Genomic DNA, 25312 nt, shown 5'->3' with positions numbered 1-25312 from the left:
GCTTAAACCTATGCCTATTTGAAGCTGTTTTATTGGTTATGCAAACAGAAAGATTTTTCAATTAACGCTGACGATGACAATAAAGTGTCGCATAGTCTTCAATTTGGTATGCGAATAAATTGATCGAATGAAATCTTTTGATCGAACAGAGCTTATATGCAGATCCCACGCGTAGATTCTGATATTGACTAGGCCTCAATCTGTTCTAACAGTCTTGAAAGGTTTATCCAATATTTATGAATGACTGTGCACTGACTGTGACATCTCTACATCTGTATGTAGACGATGACAACTGTGAACGGGTGCAAAAGTGAACAAACAACTTGATGAGTGTTGGGGGACCTGCTTCTCATTATCTGCTGCAAGATTCAGGTTCAGATTCACCCACTGTTGTCTTCCGTGCTCACAAAATGGCCGGCTGCTTTGTTGTTAGCAATAGCACCGTCATCGCCAAAATGTGAGTATACACAAAAGGCTCCATTTCTTATTTATTTTTCATTGTCTGTCTATTTTTGCTTTATATGCATTTATACCATAATAGCTGTTATACCTGTACAGCATTTGGCTATTTGAATGGTTAAGCTACAAGCACAAACGGTTTTTTGCTGAACGTGCTTCTCAAATTCAACAAGCTAGTTAGCAGTCTGTATTGTGAATCGTAACACTGAACAATTTAATAAAAATGAATTATTTTCAGCTTATATGTGACTTTCAGTGTGAAAGCGTGCTTTGATTTGAGGGTTTTTACCCCCAGAAAACCTGAATTTTGTAAAACCTGGAATTCAGAAGAAGCGATTAAAAGAAAGTATTTGCTGTTCCCTATTTGGAGACAAGGACGAGGAAAGAGATGTCATCAATGACAAGCCTGATTATTGTCTTTCTTCTAATTGACCTTTCGATTTGTGGAATTCCGATCTTTTACACAACTCCAGTATGTACAAGCACAGGTGGCTCATTTACAATGGAGTGTACCACTGGACAATATGCAATCTACGATGTTGAAATTGGCCGTCCTTTCACTGGTGGGTGCGACTGGAACAACACAACCCCTATCGGGTGCACTGTCTCCTCTACTCAAAGCACTGAAGTGATGGACACCATCAATCCAGTCTTCACCAGAGCGTACAATTGTACTGAACTGAGAAGTAGTAAGTGTTGTGTATTAAGTGTCATTTTTCTTTCGTTTGTTGATACAATTGTCTTTGTTCCTGTTTGAATTTAAGGACATTTTTTCTGAGCAATTTTTCTTCGGTCGATTTGGATTGTATGTGCCCAACTTCAACATACCTTGCCGCGGAAGCGTTAGCTGAGCGAGCTATCATTTAGCCCATCTTGGTTTTTCTATTCCGTCAAAATTATGAAATATATTCTAAAAATTAATTAACGAAGTTTGAATTAAGAACGAGCTGACTCTAAATGAAGAGAGAACGGAAATTCTATATTTTACAAATGAGTCTGATCCCGAAAAAAAACATCTTGTTTTCGAAGTCAAAATTGTGAAATCCTATCCAAGCTGCCGTTACCTCGGAATACGAATTGATTAAAAATTATCGACTGAAAATCATCTCAATTCGGTTTTAAGTAAAATGGCGACAGCAATTCGTTCCTTGTAACTTCTGAGGAATGACACCACTTTGAAAGTTTGAATTGTTGTTTTCAAATCAATTGTGCTTTCACATCATTCTTTCAACGCATGGTGATTTGTAATTTGCTATTTTTAACGTGTTAGTATTCAACCTAACGTTTATGCTTCCATTTTACTTGTTTCCTCCAAACAAAAGTGGATCGAAGACCTGATTAGCCAATTGCTGTCGGTTCTGCTGTTCCTACAAAGAGATTGACTGAGTTTTCCTAATTTTAAAAGTGCATTAAAGCAGATTGTAAACCTAAACAAAATTTCTTTTTTTAATTCCGCAAACTTTACTGCATTTCGAAGAAGAAACAAAAACCTCAAAAACTGCTAATTTTTGCAATCCTAGCCCGTTAGTTACATTCTCAGGTTTTGAGAGGAGATGGAATCACCCGGTCTTGTTGCCAACTCATCAATTTTAAAGGAAGCCCTAGAAATGCAAAGTCTTGCTTCTTCCGAAAGACTTCAGAGTTTATACATTTTTAAAGTAATTTAGTTTTTGAAGAAACTCCAATTAATTGTGGTTTCTGAAACAGCAGAATTGTTGTGCTCACAAAGCTCAAAAAGTTTATAAAATCTGCCATTTGATGAAATACTGATAGTTGAGTTATTATCAAAGTGAATAGTTTTGAACAGTTTTTAAGATAAACAAAATTGAAGCGATTTTTCAGTTACTTTTCTGCCGTTTTTAGCGCTGTCAGTTTGTTCCTGAGCAATCTTTATGTACATTTAAATCAGGAGATGAATACCTTTTCACCCGTGTTGAGAAATTCTTCGGATTTAAACATAAGAAATCGTCGGTTTTCGTCGCTTTTACTTCGCCAAAACCGATCAAAGCCCTTACGTTTTTTTCGTCGTTTTGATCGGTTTTCGTCGGTATTTTAACGTAAGAATCGTCGGTTTTTGCCATTCTAAAAATCTCACAAACCGGACAGTCCCTGCCAGGATTCGAACCTTGGACCCCTATATTACTAGCCACCTTCTCCTCCACTGCACCACTTGTCCCTTAGTTTTCCTCTATTTCTTTTGTATTTAAAACAAATTGAGACTGACAATGCCGACAAAAAACGACGATAATCGACACTTCTTATTGCCAAAACCGACAATACCGACGAAAACTACGCTAATCGACACTTCTTACATCAAATACCGACAATACCGACGAAAACGTGGATAATCGACATTTCCTACATAAAAAACCGACGAAATCGACAAAAGTCGACCAAAAACGACAGTTCTTGCTTCGATTTCGTCGCAATTTCTCAACCCGGGCAGTTGTTTTCTTCTCTGATGTTTCATGATTCTTTGGGAATCGATCTGTTCTCAAAATTAAATCTGGTTTTTGAGAATGCAGATAAACTTGAACTGCACGTAAAATAAACATTTACTTGCAGTTAATGCTAGTGAGTTTTTATGATTGGATTGAGCTGCCAGATTTTGTTAAACCCACCAAAGTATTCTCTCCACTTGGCCATACATTTGCGGTCATTTTTAAATTGCTTATCAAATGTTGGATTGAAGTTTTGCTTCTTTGTTATTACTGCCCGTCCCCTGACAATCCAACGGAAAAAATAATTGCAAGGGTGACTTGTTCAATTACGTGCGATTTTGATATCCTTTTCTGAAAATTTTTCAAAAGATATTTGAATGACCTTTCTTTACAAGTAAAAAAAGTTAGTTAATTTTTAGCGCTGTGTCTCAGATCTGATAGAGAAGTGCAGTGTTTTCCGAAGCCATGAAGAAGTCTGATTTTGGTTACGCAGAAACAGGAAAGGGAGCGAAAAAGCGAGATGTTTTTCGACGTGAATTTTTTTATTCTATTTTTGAAATACAGTGAGAAATGGGTGGTTGAACAGAAAATTCGCTGCCTTGATTACCAGTTTTCATTGGCATGCGACAATTTGTAATTGATTGTTGCTGCTTTTACAATCCTAAATTTGGATTGTATTGGTGCTCTGTCATGTTTTTTTTGAAAGATGTTTTCACACATTTTTCATGACTTTGATCATTCAAATGGGATAGACAGGTAAAGCCCAGTGGGCATTAACTTTCATTAGAGGCCCTAAGCTGGCATTGGTAGTCCCTCAAGTGTTTAGATTGGTGTAATTGCTGGGAATGTCTTATTCAAGGTTGAAAAGTCATTTTTAGTAGTTTTCGAACCCGAAATAGCGCAATTTTGTAGGTTTTTTTGGGTCATTTTTCGAGTTTTTGCTCGATCAGTTTTAAGTTTTTCTTTGTCAAAATTAGAAAAGGTGTTTTGCAGGGTAAAATTATCTTTTATGACAATTTTAAGAGCTATCTGTTTTGATACTGCAAACACACACGAAAAATGATAATCATTTTTGGGATCTTTCATTTTTTTAAAAAATTTTTTTGTCTTTTTTTGTGCTTTTGCAGCCTCAAGGGCCCGGTAAACTCTTCCAATTTTTAATAACAGGTTGGTGTATAATTTGTAGTGGCAATATATTTATCTTCAAGATTTTAATATCACGAATTTAAGCACGAATTTTAATATCACGAATTTTAATATCACGAATTTTAATATCACGAATTTTAATATCATTTTTAAAAAATTGCTTAAATTCGTGATATTAAACTCTTGAAGATCAATATATTGCCACTACAAATTATGCACCAACCTGTTATTAAAAATTGGAAGAGTTTACCGGGCCCTTGAGGCTGCAAAAGCACAAAAAATGACAAAATTTTTTGAAAAAAAATGAAAGATCCCAAAAATGATGATCATTTTTCGTGTGTGTTTGCAGTATCAAAACAGATAGCTCATAAAATTGCCATAAAAGATAATTTTATCCTGCAACCTGTGATTTTGCAGCCTCAAGGGCCCGGTAGACTCTTCCAATTTTTAATAACAGGTTGGTGCATAATTTGTAGTGGCAATATATTGATCTTCAAGATGTTAATATCACGAATTTAAGCACGAATTTTTATATCACGAATTTTAATATCACGAATTTTAATATCACGAATTTTAATATCACGAATTTTAATATCATTTTAAAAAAATTGCTTAAATTCGTGATATTAAACTCTTGAAGATCAATATATTGCCACTACAAATTATGCACCAACCTGTTATTAAAAATTGGAAGACTTTACCGGGCCCTTGAGGCTGCAAAAGCACAAAAAATGACAAAATTTTTTTTTAAAAATGAAAGATCCCAAAAATGATTATCATTTTTCGTGTGTTTGCAGTATCAAAACAGATAGCTCATAAAATTGTCATAAAAGATAATTTTATCCTGTAAAGCACCTTTTCTAAAAGCACGAATTTTAATATCACGAATTTAAGCTAAATGTTTTGATACTGCAAACACACACGAAAAATGATAATCATTTTTGGGATCTTTCATTTTTTTAAAAAAATTTTTGGTCATTTTTTGTGCTTTTGCAGCCTCAAGGGCCCGGTAAACTCTTCCAATTTTTAATAACAGGTTGGTGCATAATTTGTAGTGGAAATATTTATATCTTCAAGATTTTAATATCACGAATTTAAGCAATTTTTTGGTAAAACTTGCAATTTTTTCGTATACTTCAGTTTTTGTGTTTCTATCACTAGTGGTAAGGTTTTTTTAATTTTTTGTTTTTATTAGTTTTTCCAGGGGGCCTTGTTACCTCCTATAGTAGAGTTCAATAGTCGTTTTCTGTAAAGTTTATGGTGTGAATGCCCTGCCTTTTAATGTTTGAGTAAGACCAATTTTACCAATAATTTAATAAAACTTTTTTTCATGTTTTTAAAACTTTTGGTAATTTTTGATTCTCAAGCCCAGGAGCCAGAGAAACTCTCCTAAGGTTTTTGTATCAGAATACTGCATATTTTTTCGCGGCAATCAGTGGTTTTTACATCTTAATATCACTTATTTTGCAATTTTTTTTCAAGTTTTCTTAAAAATGTTTCTTGTGTTCAGTTTTTCTTGTCTCAGTGGCCAGATAACCTCATGGGTTCGATGGTATGTTACTGCATGATTGATTGGGGCATGGGAAGGCTTTCGGATTTTTGACATCACAAAATGTGCATTTTTTTTGTAAAATATGGTTTTTTTAAATTTTCTGAAAATTTTTATGTTCCTAGTTCATCGATTTTTTAGCTTAGTTCATCTTTTTTAGCCAATTAATCTTTTCAAGGCTTGAGTTTGATTCACTGAATAGCCTCTGGAGACAGTAAAATGTTTATGCAGAGATTAATATTACCATTTTTAGCAATATCGCATTACTTTTGAAATTGTTTTCAATTTCTTTTGGAAATTTTTTGTCATTTCTAAATATTTGATTTTTGCGTGCCAACGAAATTGTTTAGGTCTTCTAGATGGGTAACTGGGAAGTTGTCAGAGACAACAAAAACGGTTTTATAATGCGAAATTGAAAAACTTTCTTTAAACTTTTCAACATTATCTAAGTATTTGTCATATTTCTCTAAATTTTTTCGATCTTTATTGGCCAATAAACATCTCTAAGGCTTCTGCATAGGTTAATGGGCATATTTAATCGAATCAAATTTGGCCTTGAGGGTAAAAACTTCAATAGTTTTAGCATTGCTTATATTTTTTTCAGTTTTCCTATTTTATTATTTTCTCAAATGGCTCGGTAACCTCGTTGAAAAAGTTGTACAGAATCAACTGACAGGACATCTAGATACAACTAGTAAATGGTCGCCAATGCAGTCCGCGTATCGATCCAACCACTCGACTGAAACTGCTCTGATATGGTGCATAAATGCTGTTCTTAGTAAGGTGTCAAAGAAAACGTTGTCTTAATGATAAGCCTGGATCTCAGTAGCGCTTTTGATACCGTGCAACACGACATTCTGATTAACATCCTGATGAACTCATTTCAGTTTAGTGGCACCGTAGCAAACTTTTTTGATAGTTACTTACGAAATAGGACGGTGAAAGTCTTGATCTCCAATGCTCTCTCTGACAGCATCAAGCAAGAAACTGGAGTACCACAGGGTAGCATCTTGGGACCGATTTTGTTTTTATTATACCTTAGTCCTTTATTTGATAAGCTCGATGAGCTAAAATGCGTGTATCATTTTTATGCTGATGACTCCCAATTTTTCTTTGAAGTAACGGATGGACAACTTGAACCTACTTATGAAGAAATTCTTGAGGAAATTGAACTGTGTTTTACTTCTTTGAAATTGAAGCTCAACAAAGACAAAACGGACATTATTGTGTTCAAACATACCTTGAACAGAAGCTTCTCTTTACAGGTTACCCCTTTCGGAGATCCTCTCATTGAAAAGCAACGTATTAAAATACTTGGCTTTCTACTTGATACAAGTCTATCGCTAGAAGATCAGATAAGTTCTGTGAGAAAAGGTTGTTTTTACTACCTGAGGAAACTTTTTTCTTGCCGACAATTCCTAGATAAAGAGCTGAAAATTTTGGTTCGTTAGATGCTACGTGTTATCTCGATTAGATTATTGCAACGTACTCTATCTTGGTCTTCCGGAATCAAAATTGAAGAAACTACAGAACGTACAAAATGTTGCAGCTCGTTTTGTTTTCAACCAGCCGCGTTTTTCTCGAACAAGCGAGCTAATGAAGAAATTACACTGGCTTCCGATAAAGCAACGAATCCAATATAAAGCTGGCTGTTTGATGCACAAAGTCAAACATGGAAAACCCCCGACATACCTTAAAGATCTTTTTCAATTGAACTCATCGTCTTCGAATCCATCGCGGCGGGAGCTTTTTCGGGTTCCAGCAGTCAAAACAAACTACGAGAAGCGTGCTTTTATGAATAGTGGATGCTACTACTGGAACAGCCTTCCTAGTTATGTTCGCAATGAGTCAAATTACAAATGTTTCAAGACGATGCTCAAAACTCTACTATTTTGTCTAGCCTACTAACTGAACGAACGCACTTTTGAGATTAGAAAAGGTGCTAAAACCATCATCATCATCATCATCATCATCTCAAGTTTTTTAATTGTTTTTCTGTTTTGGCTGGCGTTGTTCAATTGATCTCCTGGTCAGGTACAGTAGTTCTAAGTTTGGCATTCAATTCTTTGGATTGTGTTTCAGGACTTATCCTGCTATGTGTTTTTCAATGTTTGGATAGGATTTTTCAAAGCAATCTGTTGTTGATGTTTGGTATAAGGTTTCTTAGAGGGTTTTTTTTCAGGATCATGCGCTGTCACTTTTGCTCCATTGGCAACTCCATGTGCATCAGACGCCTTTCCCATGATACGAGTTCGCTACTTCTGCTACAGCAATCAGATCGTACGACAGAATGGGGGCGAATTGACTGAGACTCTAGCTTGTGGGTTGCTCCCTGCTAACCCGTTCGCGTGTCAAGGAAGCACGAATCAGGTGAACATTGTGGAACTGGGTCTTAGATATCTCAATGGAAACTGTACCGATCAAGCTTCTGTCAAGTGTAGCTTGGACTTTGCTTTCAATTCGGAGTGGCAGCAAGTTCGCGAGTACTGTTTCCAAAGAGAGTCGTGTGATGTGGACTCATTAGGCAGTAATGGAGAAGTATACGGGTGTGCTTCTAGTTTGCAATTATCACAGCTTAGCAGCACCAGTGTTGGGTATATCTACAGATATATTTGCCAAAATGATGACATGTTCACCTTTCCTGATTCAACTTTTCTCCCAATACCGGAAACATGCGTCGGGATGACTGATGAAAATCACGCAGTGACTCCGTACGGACAGTTTGCTGACTCAATATGCTGGCTGAATTACACAGACTGCCTTGATGAATTAATTGGGGTATGGACAATTTGAGGTTTCGTATTATTAATAGCCGCCCTCATCTTCTCAGCCGGCTATTATAGCGCTCCTAATTTTTTTACAATTCAAAGAATTTGAATTGTATTGGGGCGCTGTCTTTTTTTAAGGACTCGATGAGGAGTATTGGAGAAGTCCTTTTTAATAGCCGCCCTCATCTTCTCAGCCGGCTATTATAGCGCTCCTATTTTTTTACAATTCAAAGAATTTGAATTGTATTGGGGCGCTGTCTTTTTTTTTAAGATCTGTTCACACATTTTCATGATTTTTGAAGTCAAATTGGAGTGGTGATTTTGGTCACGCCGAAACAGGAAGTGGAGCGAAAAAGCGAGTGGTTTTGCGGCGTGAAATTTTTTCGCTCTAATTTTAAAGTAGAGTGCGAAAACGGTATTTGAACAAAAATTCGGTTTCTCGGTAGTGGTTTTTTGTTCACATGCGGCAATTTCACTCTGATTTTTACTGTTTTTTCAATTTTTTGGATCGGATTTTTTTCTAAATGGTTTTCCCAATCCATTCACAGCTCATTCTAGGTCTAGTTTTTTGTTTGAATTAAATTCTCATTTCTCGCTAGTGGTTTTTTTTTCACATGCGGCATTTTGACTTTGATTTTTTGTTTTTTCTTATTTTTTCATCTGATTTTTTAAAAATGGTTTTCTCAATGCACTCATAGTCCATTTTAGGTCTAGTTTTTCTGTTTAGTCAATGAAAATTCTTTGAATTGTACGTCAGGACTTGTCCTGCTATGTTTTTTTACTTCGTCGAATAAAAAAATGTTTCGCTTTACCTCATTTTGCCGCTTTTTCAACTTTTTGCGTGATATCTTTTTGACTTCTCTAGGCTATTTTCTCTCTTCTCTCATTCTGCTAAAAGTGATTTTGAACATCAGTTGCTCAGCAAATCAATTCAAAATGAACAGAGTCAGTATAAAAAATTGAAGTCAGAAGTAGAAACGGGATAAACCCATAAAGCCCAATTTTAGATGCCCGCTATTTGAACGTCGTTCCTATAAGTCTTAGTTAACATCTCAAATGCTGATTGGTATTGATAGTAGCCCATGTAGCCTCTCTCTAGGAAACAGAAGTACTTTATGTTCAACTACGAAATGCCATCAAAATAAATCGGACTTAAAAAATGTTTTTGTACAAAAATCTTTTTTTTTCAATATCTTCTATTCTTTCAATCCCAATCATGCTTATTGGAATCAACGGCGGCTATTTTTCGGCAATCTGCCGGGTATGTTTTTTAATCACTTTAGTTGGAGTGAATTTTGAAGCAGGAAATGAAACGCGTGAAAAGTTTTAGAGTGGTTTGGGTGCTGAACAAAAGTGAATAGGGGACCGAAAAGAGAGTGGTTTTTTGTTCATTCCGCTGATTTCGAGAGAGCGAGAAAATGAGGTGTGAAAAAAATTTCTGTAAGCGAGTGAAATTTTGTGTTTACGTGCGGCTTTTTAAAACCGTTTTTTTAGTTTTTTTTTGGTTTAGAAGTCTTATTATAATATTGTGTGATTTTTAAGGATGCTTTAATAGTGGTTTGTAAGTTTTTGTTCATTAATAAGAATTTTATTCCATTTTGCTGGTTTTTCATCTATTTTGCTGAATTTTATGCAAATTTTAGCAATTTTTCGCGTTTTGTCTTCTTATATTGCTTTGTATGGGCTTTGAATAGACGCGTGTTCGTTACTGAGTCTTTAGATACGAAGTGATTACATTTTCTTAGGTTTTGAACGATTTTTTTGTTAAGAAAAATGACAATAAACTGAAACATTTTAATTTTTTTTTTAATTTTATTGCTGTTCTTCGCTTTTTTCTAAACATAGAAAAGTTTCTTAGCCTATTCGGTTTTCCTATTGTTTTGGAAGTTTTTCAGTCTTCTTTTTGCTCCATTTAACGTTTTTTGGCTCTATGTGCTCTTGTGAAATCAAAAACGCTATTTTTTTCTAAGATTTCTTTCAAGTGTTTCTTTCTTGTTTTTAAATGCTTAGTGTTCTTCAAGTTTTTATAGCATTTGGGGATGCCTATAGTCCAATTTACTTGTTTTTGATGCTTGTTGATGATTTTGATTTCAGTTTTGACTCAATTTATTAAAGATAATTGAGTAACTTTTATGAAGATTTCCAAGACTATTTGTGATTTGTTTTTGAAAATTTGCTGAAATCTTCTGATTCTGCTTTTTGCTACTTTTTAGTATTCTAGCTTTTGATAGCAACTTTTCTAGAGGTTTTAATGGAATATATTTAGAGCACTTTTCAATGACAGATATTACTAACTTTTCTTAATCTCTAACTTGAAAAAATTTGAGGAGTGGAGCGAAACGGGAGTGGTTTTTGTTCATTCCGCTGTTTTTGAGGGAGCGAGAAACTGATGTCTGAAAAAATTTTCTCTAATCGAGCGATTTTTTTTTCACGTGCGGCTTTTAAATGCAGTTTTTTTCCAACTTTTGATGGTGATGAAGTTTGATTATGATATTGTACTAGTTTTAGGCTTTATTTGATAGGAATTGAAGTGTTCAAGTAGTTAATTTGTGTTTACTGCTAATTTGGAGGATTTGGATCAGTTTTGCTGATTTTTAGACAAAATTTAATGGTTTTTGCCTGTTTTTTGTTTTAACGCTTTAAGTGGGAATCGATTAGAAGCTTGTTACTTAAGATATTTTAGGTTACCAAATGACTAAAGTTCTCTTAGCATCAATTATTTTTCTCTTGGGAAATTTAGTAGAAAGATTGGGAAACTTTAAACCATTTTTCTTTTTTTTTGGAGTAGTTCTCTTTTTTAAAATCTGAGACAAGTTTTTTAGCCTATTATAAGTTGTCCATTGTTTTGCGAACTTTTCTTTGCTCCTAGTGCAAAGGAACTTTACTCGGTTTTACGCTTCCTTGTACTATTAACAAAGATTCATTAAGTTCTTCTAGTTTTTTTTGTTCAATTTGTGTTCGAATGACGTTTCTATTCTTCCTGATTTTTTATGGCATTTGTGGAGGTTCAGGTTTCACAATAGTTGAGTCGTTTCAGGAATTCTTCCGGCTATGTTTTTTTTAAGATCTGTTCAAGCATTTTCATGATTTTTGAAGTCAAATTGGAGTTGTGAATTTGGTGACGCCGAAACAGCAAGTGGAGCGAAAAAGCGAGTGGTTTTGCGGCGTGAATTGTTTTCGCTCTAATTTTAAAGTAGAGTGAGAAAACGGTGTTTGAACAAGAATTCGGTTCCTCGGTAGTAGTTTTTTGTTCACATGCGGCAATTTCACTCTGATTTTAACTGTTTGTTCGATTTTTCGAATCGGATTTTTTTCTAAATGGTTTTCCCAATCCCTTCACAGCCATTCTAGGTCTACTAGTTTTTTGTTTGAATTAAATTTTCATTTCTGGCTAGTGTTTTTTGTGTTCACATGCTGCATTTTGACTTTGATTTTGTTTTTTTTTCTTATTTTTTATCTGATTTTTTTAAAATTATTTTCTCAATTAATTCATAGTCCATTCTAGGTCTAGTTTTTGCTGTTTAGTCAATGAAAATTCTTTGAATTGTACGTCAGGACTTGTCGTGCTATTCTTTTTTACTTCGTCGAACTTTTTTTTGCTTTACCATTTTGCCGCTTTTTCGACTTTTTGCGTGAAATCTTTTTGACTTCTCTAGGCTAGTTTCTCTCTTCTCTCATTCTGCTTAAAGTTAATTTGAACATCAGTTGCTCAGCAGAGCAATTCAAAATGAACCGAGTGAGTATAAAAATTGAAGTCAGAAATAGAAACGGGATAAACCCTTAAAGCCCAATTTTAGATGCCCGCTCTTTGAACGTCGTTCCTATAATTCTTAGTTACCATCTCTTATGCTTATTGGTATTGATAGTAGCCCCTGTAGCCTCTCTCTAAGAAACAGAAGTATGTTCAACTTAGAAATGCCATCAAAATAAACTGGACTTTAAAAATGTTTTTACAAAAATCTTTATTTTTCAATATCTTCTATTCTTTCAATCCCAATCATGCTTATTGGAATCAACGGCGGCTATTTTCTGGCAGTCTGCCGGGTATGTTATATCTAGACAACTGTCTAGAGCCAATTTAGCGTGGATTGTTTTTTTCCAATGGCAGTTTCAACTTTCACGGAGCTTTATAGGAAGCTGATTAAATCGAGCTCTGTGTGTAATCTTCTAGCATTTAAATTGAACTCATATTTTTAATAATTCGACTTGAAGAGTATTGATGGAGCTTTTTGTACTGTATTGGTATTTGTGATTTCAAAAGTTAATTGTGGGGTGCTTGATTATATACAATTAAGCCAAAGTCAACTAAGTAGATGTTAAAAAGAACTGAATAAATTCTTTAAAAGAAGCCGACAACAGAAAAAAATCGGAACACAGCCGAATATTGAATAATATAAAATATATATTCATCTGTGCACAGATAGCTAGCCAATGATTTTCGGATCTCCGATTGTTGCACGCATAAGTTTTTCACTGTTCTAAATTCTGAATGTTTTCTGTTGTATTTTGTTCTCTGCCGTGGTGGTGGACCTTCTCGGAGACAACGATTTCTCAATTTTTTTGCTTTTTTTTTCATTTTCGGCGCTACAACCCAAGATTTTGGATAATTTCTACCCCTTTTGGTTTCATCAGTTCTACCAGCTGCATTCGTTGTGGCCGAAAATTTGGGCTCAACGTACAAATTCCTGATTGCGATTTGCAAAATAAACATTTCACCAAGTTGCCTTCCAAAAAGTCCAAGCTGCGGCTGAATAAAGTTTTTTCGACGCGTTTGAAGTATATTTTGTTTGGTCGCTTCTTAGAGAATCCTTAGTCTTCAATTGTCAAATTTTGGAGCCTCTGGAGCATCGTTTTTCACGTAAAATTTGCAGTACAGTAATAAGTGACAATGTTTTTGTTAGTAAGTAAAGCAAAAATATTAAGCAGAATGTTCTTTTGTTCAGGAAGCGTCTTTACTCAAAGAAGGTAATGATTTTTTTTTAAATTTTCAGTTATCCCTCGTATGCTGTTGCAGTACTCGAACTATGTCGAAATTAGTTAGATGCTGTTCAGATTACGTTTAAGATACGTATCGGTTTATCGAATCTATATTTTTTATTAATAGGCGATTCAAACTTGTGCCGTTGACGAGGGTTTTGATGAGAACACGCACTCTTGTCAAAAATTGGCGAGTAAATACTGCTCAGTTGGGGTTCCTACAATCGCAGCCACTGCCTTGTCAGATACAGAGATCAACATAACTTGGAACGTAGATGATGAACCCACGGAGTTCACTTTGACCATCGATGATCCTCCGAGTGGTTTTGATGTTTCGGTATTAGACAATGTTGACAAGGACTTATCTGATTACCTGTTCACCGGATTGACCCCAAATCAAGAGTACAACTTCTCAGTTTCAGCAGTTAAGGATAACTTCGTTAGCGATCCCAACTATGCTGCTGCGGTTACGTACCCGGAGAACCCTACAGGGTTCGTTAATGAGGCAGATATTACTATGACTTCCGCAATTATCAACTACAGATTTGTCTATACTGCTGATTACGTAATAATTGAGGGCAATGGTGTTCAGTCATTTAATGTCACGCCTCCTGACGGCGATAATCAGAGATCGGTAACAGCTTCGAATTTACAAGGTGGGGTTCGGTATACAGTTAATATCACACTCCAAGGCATGACAGGGTTAATGAGTCAGCAACCGTTCATACTGTCTTTCCTAACTGTTCCACTTCCCCCGGAAAATTTGATTGCTGGTGAAATAACTGAGAGGTCAATCAAGTTTGAATGGGATCAGATATTGCCCTCAGATCGGTGGATGTATTCTGTCACGAGCCAAACTGACCAAAGTGTGGATAGTACGAGGAAAAATATAACAGTCGAGTTTGTTAATGTAACTACGTTGGAACCCGGTCATCGATACACATTTACGATCGCAAATTTTGTAGAAGATAAAAGCAGCACTGATGTTAGTATTTCTGAATCAACAATACCGCATTTTGCTACTTTTCAAACAGTTTCAGCCGATCATCAATCTGTTAGTTTGAGTTGGACTCTTGATGAAGGTCGAAGTGACAGCTTCATTGTGACATGTTTTGATAGCAACGGAAATGTTATTCACAATGATGCCAGCATAACATCCTTAAGCACATCTTTTTCGGGTCTGAATTGTGGATCAAATTATACTCTTCAGATTGTTGTCGTTGCTTATGACAAATCCAGCACTCCCGAGCAGAAAACATTCACAACTTTACCAATCGCACCCGAAAATTTGAATATCGACAGCTTCGGAACTAATTTTGTTGACATTTCGTGGGATTTGTCAAGCTGTTCGTCAATGTACTATTTGTACCAAACATCTGATAAAACTTCTGACAATTCTGAAACTACTTATGTTGGCAGTATTCGAGAAGTGTCCTTGACCAATCTTGTGCCAGGTGATACTTATAATTACGTGCTAAGATCATCGGTGATTGATCATCAAGGGAATGTGTTATTCAGCACCGACCAACCTAGAACTGCCCAAGTTGTTCAGACTTTGATTCCATTCCCACCTTCGAATCCTATAGTTTCAAGTTACTCAACCGACGTTTTCACTGCAACGTGGGAGGCACCGTCAGAAGGAGTATATACGGCTTTTGCAGTTACTACTAACGGGACGACACGAAATGACTTCAAAGTTTTAACTAAAACGTGTCCAAATTTAAGTCCTGGCACTTTGTACTATGTTGAAATATATACGTATTCAGTTGGAACTGATTCGACTCAAAATTCGGCCGTTGTTAATGTGACGCAGCGTTTGAGACCAAACCCTCCGAGAAACTTGGATGTCTTCTCACGTGGCAATAATGCATTGGATATCTCATTTGACGGCCCTAATCTGGGTACCTTCACTGGTTTCCTGCTTTCTGCAGCGTCTTCGGATGGTACTGTTTTGGAGGACAAGAAAAATATTAGTGCCAATGGTCAAACGGCATTTGTTGAAGAATTAAGCTCTTCACTGCTCGGTGATAGATTGAATGTAACCATTTTTACTCATTCATTTCAAGAAATAAGCGAAACTGCTCTGAACGGTTTTGTATTATTACATCCGGCAGATCCTGTTAATTTTGTAGTGACAGGGTTTTCACAAACGCAGCTGAATGTCTCTTGGGAGAAACCGGAGGGCTTGTTGGGTGGCTACGAATTGACTCTGGATCCGACATCTCCTGTTCACTCGTCTCCTGTAGATATACAGAATCCGGATATATTGGAATATTCTTTCACCCAATTGATCCCTGGAACCCAATATCAGTTGGTGAAATGTGTTTATAGCCAGTTTGACCAGACGTTGAAATCACTGGGTTGTGCCCAGGTCAATCAGTTGTTGATGCCGGTTCCTCCTAATTCTTTGGAAGTAATCCCAATTGATAAATATACAGTTAACTTCACGTGGAATTTGGATGAAGATGAAGGAAACTTTGATGGATTTGAAGTGTTCGATAGTAATGGGCTATCGGAAACCACCACTCAAAAATTTTTGGTGGTCAGAAACCTAGAACCAGCAACTAATGTGTCTTTCTCCGTTTTGACTACAGTGTCAAATTCAACTTCGGTTGTCAGAAGTGAAAACAGGTCAACTGTTGGCTGGCCCTACCCTGATGATGTTGACCTTTTGACCTTGGTTTCTACTTCTGAAGAAATTGGCGATGTTGAGGTTAACCTTGAATGGAACCTTACTGAAGGGGGTTATACCAATTTTGTGTTCAATTTTACTAGTTTACCGTATCAGAACGGAGCGCAAAGTGACACAGACTCAAAAGTTTTTACCACTGTGCCTTCCGGAGGACAATTTTCAGAACAGTTGACCCAAAATGACATTGACTGGCTTGTACCTGGATTGCATGTATCATACACTGCCGTGGCTACTTATATAGATCTACAAAGCCAGGTTGTGACGAGCAACGAGTTCTATATTCCTCCCGTGGTTCCAGTTCTCGTGCATGTTGCTGACTCACGAACTACCTCTTCCTTGGACTTGTCTTGGAGTTTTTCGTTCTCCGAAGCATTAGCTGAATCTTTTCAAATAGAATACGCGCCGTTTGTTGATTCGTCAAAATTCCAAATTGATGTTCAAACGGCAGCATCTACAGTTTTTACCAAACAAATCGATAATTTAGTTCCTGGTCAGAAGTACGATTTTCGGGTAAGGAGCACAGTCAATAGTAACCAGCTAGCTAGTGACTGGAGCAACGTGGTTACAGAACCGACATTCCCAGAAATTCCACTCAGTCCGGGTATAACTGATTTGACGCTCGACTGGACTAAACCTGTTGGAATAGTCGAAACATACATCGTCAATGTCTCCGATTCTTCTGGACATCTGTTCACTAATGTCACATCTGGAAGTCAGTTGAACTTAAATGATTCGTTGCTTTATATACCTGGTAGGTTGTATACGTTTGAAATCTTCTCTGAAAGCAATGATTTGACAAGTCTGGGAGCTGCAACTGCTGATTACCGATTCGTTCCAAGTGACGTCACATTTACATCGGTCACGGTCGAAACTCCAACGTCGTGTCGCTTGCAGTGGAGCGCGCCATTAGGAGATATCAGTAGCTACATAATAACAGTGATTCCACTTTCAACCAATGCAGGTGATTCTTATCAACAGCAAAGTTTTGTCGTTGATGGAAAGGACACGACGTTCTATCTTGTTCGGGATCTAACTCCAGGAGCTGAATACCGCTTCGAGATAGTTTCAGATTCGAGTGGCAGTCGAAGTGAAAGTCCAGGGTCAATTACTGCTCGCAAAATGCCTCTATTAAGCTCAGTTTCTGTATCTGAGATAACTACGGAAGAGGCAACTTGCTCTTGGGTAAATTCTGGAATTGCATCTGCCTACAACGTTTCAATTTTACTAGCGGACAATCGTGATGTGGAAGAAACATTAGTTGTGGCTTCGACAACAAGCAGCCAAAAGTTCTCTGGTCTTGTACCCGGAGAATCCTATGTTTGTGTAGTGTTTGCGATATCAACTGACAAACAAAGTACGTCTTTAGAAGATGAGTTTACATTGTTTCCAGTGGCACCAACAGTTGTAATAACGTACTTCGGCACAACAAACTTGTCTGCTAATTGGTCAGCTCAAACAGGGAAAGTTGATGGCTATGTTGTGATTCTGGACGGGTGTAGGGATTCGGAACTGACCTCTGAGTACTCTTCGCCAGACACTGTATCTCGTTCGTGGGAGACACTGACTCCTGGAACAGTATGTCGTGTTAGAGTGTGGTCAGTTAGCAATCAGGTTTGTGATAGAATTGAGAATTTTGCCCTTCTATTATGTTCTTTAAACAATCGATTCTACGATGTTTACAATTCAGGCTCAAAACTTTGTTGAATTTTGTTGCAAATTTTGAATCTTTTTCTATTTTATCCCCCTGAGCCCTTTTTTGAAATAAGAAAGCGATACTTACTAATTGCTCTCAAACGAATTTTGCAGCAATTATTGTAGTCCTACGATCCTTTTTTTTGCGTGACCGATTTTTCGGCTTGTCCTCAAAAACGGATAACCCGGTAAAGCCCGAAGGGCATTAAGTGACTGAGCAGCTCTCTTGGAGCCTTACGCCTTACTAGTCTTAAGTTATGCGGTTCCTGGAAACTGTATTCATGGTGTGAATGATGGTTCTTAATCTTCGTGTTTGAACCCCTCTGTCACCCCCTCAAACCCCGCACCTCCAACCTCCGCCTTCCACTCACCCCCCCCCCCCCCGCCCCCTCCCCGCAACACCACTCCCCCAGCGAGTCCACTTTTCTCCACCTGACAGTTTGGACCCCCGTCCCGCCTTCCTTTTTCGAAGTGGGCACTTGCTTCTTTATCGATCGCCAGATCATTGGCGTTTTTTTTGTTATCTTGTGTGTTGCTAGCGCTTATAAAGTGTGATGTAATTTGTTCGCAGCACTTTTTCAAAACCTCCTGAGATTATTGAAGTTTCTGATTACCGTGAAAATACTTGAGCTCAAAAATAGCCAGTGTCTTTATTAGATATTTATTGTTTTTTTTGGTTTGTTAATGGCTCCGTTGAGTTTTGAATTCACTTGTAATTAGTCTAGCTAGGTGGCTACTTCTGTCTCTTTTTTGGATTGTAATTCAGCCGCTTTGCTGCTATTTTCAATGATGTCACGGATAATCATTTTGACTCGTCTTGGCTTTTTTGGGTTTATTCTACTGTTTTGAATAGCAGTTGCTGGAGATTTTTTTTTGCAAAATTACAAGTTTTTGTATACAGGTTGCGTAGAATGATTGTTTCGTCATACTTTATATTTTTTTTAATCTCTCAACAGTAACGTTTGGTTTTTTACAACGACAAATTACACGCGAAACAGTATCAGTGACAAGTAACTTAGAATCTATCGAAGTAGTCTGAGAATTTGTAAGAAAAATTCATATTCCGTTGAACGTTGAAAAACAGACAGGATTAACTGATGTAGGACAATCAAAACATGCAATGACAAAAAAATGGGATAAATAGCTTATATTCGTATAACAGCAAAATCATTTTGTAACCATTATAGCAAAATGATGCTCAAACAAGCTTTTGAAAATAAGGGGTCATGAACGGTCATTTATGGTTCCTGGGAAGACTATTTTTTCTTGTTTTTTTCCTAAATTGAGATAGCAAAAGTTACAGTTTCGACCGTAACCTGTCGAAGTTCAATTTGCTATTAGGCAAAAAAATCTTTATTATTGTATGAGATTTGGTGATATTTGTTGTATTCTGTCAGGTTCGAATGTGGGAATATACTTTCACATGCACAGTTTTGTTAGCTGACCGATCGAGTTCAAGTTTAATATAAAAACAAGTGGAGAAATTAATAGTAAGTTTGCTAAGGTTAAATGGACTTTTGGTTGTCACGAGTTCGTTGACAAACTTTATCCATCTTTTTAATTTCTACTGATTAAAAATTATTTTATGAACCAATGTTTTCCTCCATTGAACAGTTTTTTTTTTGTAAAATAGTAGACTTCAAGCACTTAGAGCTCTCAAAACAGCAAAAATCAACTTGAAAAATGTGAAACTAAAAGCAGAAAAATGTATGTTTTCTAAATTCTAGAGTTGCTTGTGCCAATTCATCGTATTTCATTAGAACTAACCATTTCAGTGTTTCAAAACTGCGGATTGGTTTCTTAAAAATTTGGTTTTGTGCAAATATTTCTCAAAGCTGTTAAATAACAGACTTTAAGGACAGCCTGTAATGTTCCTTTACCTGTTAGACACAAGTGGAGGCATAGTGCGAAAACTCGAAAATCATATCCGAAAAGTTCCTTAATTTTTGTTACAATTTGGGGGCTTAAAGCATTCCCGAAACCACAATTGTGTTTTTACCATATCTTGAGACAAATTTGCAAGTTTTAAAATACAGTCAGCAGAACCCTAGTGTACAGTGCTCGAAATTGCTATACACCAGGCCAAAATTTAGAATGTCCCTAAGCTCCAGCATTTTAAAAGTAAGCAAGGATTGCATCGAGAACGACTCTGATGAATCCACTTTGAAAATCTGCTTATTTCAAACCGCTGCATGTTCCCCATTCAAAGGCAGAAGTTTTCACTCTGCTTGTTGCTTTCGAATGATCCGGGTGCAATAATTGAAAAGCGCCAAATTTAGTTCCATTTTGTTTATACCAATTAAATGCTCAATTGTAAAATCTTGTGCTATCATTCGAAGACTTAAGTAAATTTGGAGCCCTGAAATTGACCAAGTTTTTTTTGTAGTGGCACAATTTTTATTTTTATCAGCTAGACTTCAGGCATAAGCTGCCCCGGTAGACTTGTTACATTTTATTTGTTTAATTGCTCTCAAACGAAGTTTGTAGCAATTATATTAGTCGGTCTTTTTTATGCGATTTTTCGCTTGACCGATTTTTCGTCTGACGCTTTTGACTTTTCGTCCTCAAAAACGGGATAAACAGGTAGCGCCCAGCGGGCATTAAGTGCTCTTAGAGCCTTTCAGCTCTGTTTTATCTCAAACTGTTTCGGAGACTTATACTTGTACTTATGGTGTGAAGGGCGGTTCTTAGAGGTTGAGACACCTCCCCCCTGTTGACCCCCACCCCCCACTATTGCCTCCACCCCCCACCGCGCTGTTGCCCCCCCCCAACCCAGTGTTGCCCCCCATCAGCCCTGTTGCCCCCCCCCCCCCCCCAACCCAGTGTTGCCCCCGGTGCACACCCCCCTCCCCCGTGGCTAGCTACTGACGAAGCCAACCGCTGGCCGATCGCCGTTTTAGATTCAAAGTCAATCCCCCGAAGAGGCCAGCCAACGCCTCTATCCGGCCACTCCAGATTTCGGAGATTTCTCTGCCAAGGAGACCACTGTCTCCATCACGTGGGATTCTCAAGGAACTGCAACGTCTTACGAGCTGAGGGTGAGCTTTTGCAAACTTTGTTTTTGATTTTGTTTTGATCTGATAAATGACTAAAGGTTTTGACATGTGATACTGGTTCCAATATAGAGCAAATATGGCAATATTTAATAGCTGTACAGAAAATGTTATACAAGCTGTTGTCGAAGTTAACTTTCAGTTTTATAGATTAATCACTCCTGTGCTATTTAGACAAAGTTATAATTTATCTGAAGCTTTTTTAATCATGCCTTCTTTTTAAGATCAACGGCTCCGGAAAAGACGAGACAATTCCTTTGAGTGGCAGCGATCGATCGTACACTGTGACAGGCTTGTCGTCGACAAACGTGTACACTATAACTTTGGACGCCTTCAGCTCAAACCTCAAGAACTGGCAATCGGCTATTGAAACAGTTTACACCTCACCTGCGCCAGTCGTACTGGCCAGTGTATTGTCCGTTTCTGACACTGAGTTAAATGTTTCCTGGCAATATACGTCATCAAGTTCCCAAGTTATGTATTTGATTACAAGATTGCCAAATGATGATTCCAGCAATCAAACCAACGTGTATCTTGAAGAGTTATCGGAAACCAAGTTTCTCGACTCGGGTCTCACCCCGGGAACGGACTACTCATACGAAATCGTTGTACGCTATTCGGGAGTGCTAAGTGGAAGTGTGATTACGACTGGGTATACATACCCAGCCGTTCCGTTCAACATCCGAACTGAAGACTTGGAAAATGATGACGCCACAATTATGTGGTCCATTAATCCCAATTTTGATACATTCCGAGTTAATGTCGAAGGCGATGAAGACAATTATGAAATTGAGGACCTTGAAATCGAGGATGCGTTTCTTTATGTTAATGATTTGACGCCAGGAAATCAGTATTCGGTTACAGTAGAAAGCAAATATAGAGATCTTTACAGTCAAGGATTTGCGACGTTCACATTCGAAACGAGGTGTTATCCTATTGAAGAAGAGACGGCTAGACCGTGGAAAATTGCGTTTGCTTTGACCTTTATTTATGCTGTTGTCATCACAATCCTGTGTTTATATCTTGCGTATTTGGTGTATCACGGAGTACCTCCGAAAGCAGAAACAGTAAAACCTTCTAAGAAGTACATAATTACAGCAACTCCATTAGATGGAACAAAATGGCAACGGAAGTATGGTGAATTCCAAATTAGACCATAGCACCTTTTGAATCTGAATTGCAATGGCGATACGTTTTAAACTACTCCGCTGATGTCTATCTTGAACCAGAATTCTGTCCAAATTCATCTGAACAAACACCAAGCTACTTACTTCTTGCCTCAGGATTTTAACTTTGTTTGAGTGAGCCTTTATTTTCTCATTCGTAATTTGGCGTTAGAGTTTGATTTTGTAGTTTTTTTTATGTCTAGGTTTAATCCAATTTTGTATGCTAACTTAAGAATTGAAAAGTATTGTTTGCGGTTTTCTTTCATAATTGAGAATCGGAGATTTCGAGGCCTTTTCAACTGAAAAGGGTTCATAGTAATAATAATATATTAATAATTTCGATTAATATATTAATAATTTCGTATACTTTTAGATCTTGTATCGTAATTCGAAACTTATGATCGTATAACAATCTTGACAAAGGCTGCACAAAAATGTTCTGTTGAAAGCATATTGGATAATTGTTTTCCTTTTCATGTTCCGTGCCCCAAAACGAGATGTGCGGAGTTTATGAATAAGTGTAGGCAAACTTTTTGTACTGATGGCTTGCTGTAAACTAACTGAAGCAGCATTAATTTAACTGGTCTCTCGTTAGTTTGACTGCGTGTGGTACACATTTTAGCGCTAATTAGCATTTTTGTATCAGTGATTCTGAAACTGTTGGTATTTTTCCGATTTTTCACTGATAAAAGTTGCGTATTGGATTTTAACGGGTTTTACGAACCGATGGTGAGTAATGATTGTCTTTCGTTTTGCAACCCAAGGTGACGTCACGAATGGAAGCGTATTTTTTATCGTGTATCATTAAAAATCAATATTGTTGACTTCATTCTAAAAAATAAAAAACAAATGTCCCAAACAAAAAAGCTTTTACAACGGGAGCGAGAAATATACGCGTTATTTTGGGGCCCCCTGGATGTTTTCTTTGAATTTCATCTCCGGTTTCAGAAAGCTTATTGCTTCACCGGGACAATTTACAACAACTGTTTTAATGCTTCCTAGTGGGATATGCCTGCCAGCCGCGGCATTGGTGTCTTTCTTAACGCCGTTTCCGCATTGTAGACATTTGTTGGCCTTTGTTTTTCTTCAGTTTTAGTTCAATTTCGTCCTGAAAACTTGCCCAGTCAGCTTCATCGGAAGTTGATAAAATTTCTGTGATTTTGTGTATAAAATGAGGTGGCAGGTGACGGATATAACTATTGTTAAATTGTCTGAGCCTAATGCGTACTCCGTGCGCCAGCTGATATTCATGGCTCTGCTAGAGCTGGCGAGACTGATTTCTAGTGAGCAATTACAATAATCAGTAAATCTTGTGCTGGTCTTTTCGTTCAGTACTACATTGTAAGAGAGGTGTCTACTTCACTCTCAATATTGTATCCTCTTGTGACTTCCGGTAGCTTCGAGTACCAGAGAAGGCTTTGAGCATTGAAATCACCGACAATAATGCAGTCACCTAACTCAATTAGTTTTACTGATTGATGTCTCGTATCCTGCCTTCGAGCTGGACGAAAGTGGTATATAGGTGTTCGATAGTTTGATTGTTTTACCATATGCGGAGAGTTCTATGGCCTGGTCTTCTAGGTTTCCGTCAGAAGTTTGATTTCCTGCAAAAAAGTTGTCGTTAGTGGTAAAAGCTACCCCTCCAACTTTGCCTTTTTCTTTGCGCCTATTCTCTTCAATTATGCAGTAGCCTGTTGGGATTATAAGGGCTAATTATTGATTGACATTGTGCTCCTGAATGGCAGCTATTTTGATGTTGGTTTTCGTCATCCAGTCTATGTTGTCTAGTTTTTGTTTGAGACCATTAAAATTCGGTTGGTTTTGCATCATTTCTCATGCATCGGGAGCAACGCCGTTTTGATTCCAGTTGCTGCGATGACAAATAGTACATTGCTTTGGGCCGGGGTAAGTTTCAATGCCGCTTAGGATGAGAAGAATCGGTGCAAATGTGTTTTCCCGTTAATTGCATATGGGGGGTGAGATGCTGGGCTTTCCTGATCCCGCCGCAAAAATCGCTTCTCGTTCTCTGTGTACCGCGTGTAAGGCTCCTGGGAGTGGGTGCCCGCTGGTAGCTCTGCCGCTTAGAGGCGTTTATACTTGAGAACTATGGGGCTGGTTTTCTAACGGAGAATATATTTAAAAAATCCAAGTGGAGAAAAGTTAAACAGGGTGTCTCACAAGGTGGTGTATTATCGCCAATGCTCTTCAACATCTATTTGAGCAAGCTGCATCTACCGTCAAAAGATCAAAATTTTGCAGCCTACGCTTATGATATAACTTTAACAACATCTCACCGACAGGTTGAAAATTTTAGTGACATAATGATAACTCTCTACCTAAAAGTTCTACAGGACTGGCTGGAAGCAAGAAAGCCTAAGTAATCAGATGAGAAGTTAAGTGCCACTGTGATCACAACCCTGAGCAGGGGGCCAAGTTTAACCCGCACCTCACTAGATGAAAGTCCAAAGTCAACGTCCTTGGTGTGATCCTTGATAGTATGCTCAATTTTGGAGAACATGTAAGGAGTACCAAAGAGAAGCGCAATAACATGCTGAAAGATATTGCTCTAAATATAAATATAGCAAATTGGGTTCCACAAAAGACTCTCAGTGACGTACAAAGCTATCGATTGGAGCGTTCTGAACTACGGTTTTCCCATTTGGGCTTTGACAATGCGCAATACAAACAGGAAGCACCTGCAATCAAAAATTTTGCTGCTCGTCCAACTACAGGCAGCCTGACATCAATAACTTACACAATGAGGGTGAAATGCTGGCCGCTAAAGCTCACACAGAAATGTTAGCGCAGTTATCAAAGTCACCGTGCCGGTCACAAAACAACCTCTACAACCAGTTTTTGTCCCATGATACCGACACTTACAGGGACTGAGTTAAACAACACACTAACAATAAAGAGTAAATAAACCGCAAGGAATACAACAATGCGCCTAAAAGCTTTCGCCGTCAAACGGTCCATGCTCAGTTGAGCAAAGGCAGCATGCAACAGGGCACATCTCCACCAAAGAGAGCAGAGAACGAAGAAACGCTACCACGAATTGCATGTATTGAATTGGCTAACTGAGAACTGGATACTGCTCCTGCTGAACTATAACTTGAGTTTGATTTGTAGTAATGCTGATAACCGCGGTATCAAATGTGAAGTAGCGCCGCATGACATTTTCAACTGCAGTAATAACACTACAAACATAAACTAATTGACTTTTGGGAAAGACGAGTAAAGGTAGCTAACTGGCTGGGATTTATACCATCAGTCCAACAGAACCACATTGCACAGAAAAATCCGTCTTCCTTTCTCTTTTCCCCCGATGTTGACAATGCCGCTCTTTCTCCCCAGCCCCTCCTTTAGTCG

General features: G+C 37.6%; 1 protein-coding gene across 1 annotated transcript; it reads left to right on the top strand.

Moving 5' to 3' along the window:
• The first annotated feature begins 529 nt into the window (after nucleotides 1–529).
• Nucleotides 530–22198, top strand: LOC142356976 (receptor-type tyrosine-protein phosphatase beta-like). Its single transcript, XM_075408712.1, has 5 exons — nucleotides 530–1148; nucleotides 7778–8373; nucleotides 13468–17643; nucleotides 20625–20762; nucleotides 21002–22198. Exons 1-5 carry the CDS (start codon nucleotides 848–850, stop codon nucleotides 21935–21937), a joined length of 6147 nt encoding a protein of 2048 aa, XP_075264827.1. The 5' UTR covers nucleotides 530–847; the 3' UTR covers nucleotides 21938–22198.
• Nucleotides 22199–25312: the final 3114 nt, after the last annotated feature.

This window comes from Convolutriloba macropyga, chromosome 2 (assembly GCF_964194025.1).
Source record: "Convolutriloba macropyga chromosome 2, txConMacr16.3, whole genome shotgun sequence".
In the NCBI taxonomy this organism is placed as follows: domain Eukaryota; kingdom Metazoa; phylum Xenacoelomorpha; order Acoela; family Convolutidae; genus Convolutriloba; species Convolutriloba macropyga.
The sequence above is the reverse complement of the archived record's forward strand: the minus strand, read 5'-3'. Positions and strand labels throughout refer to the sequence as shown.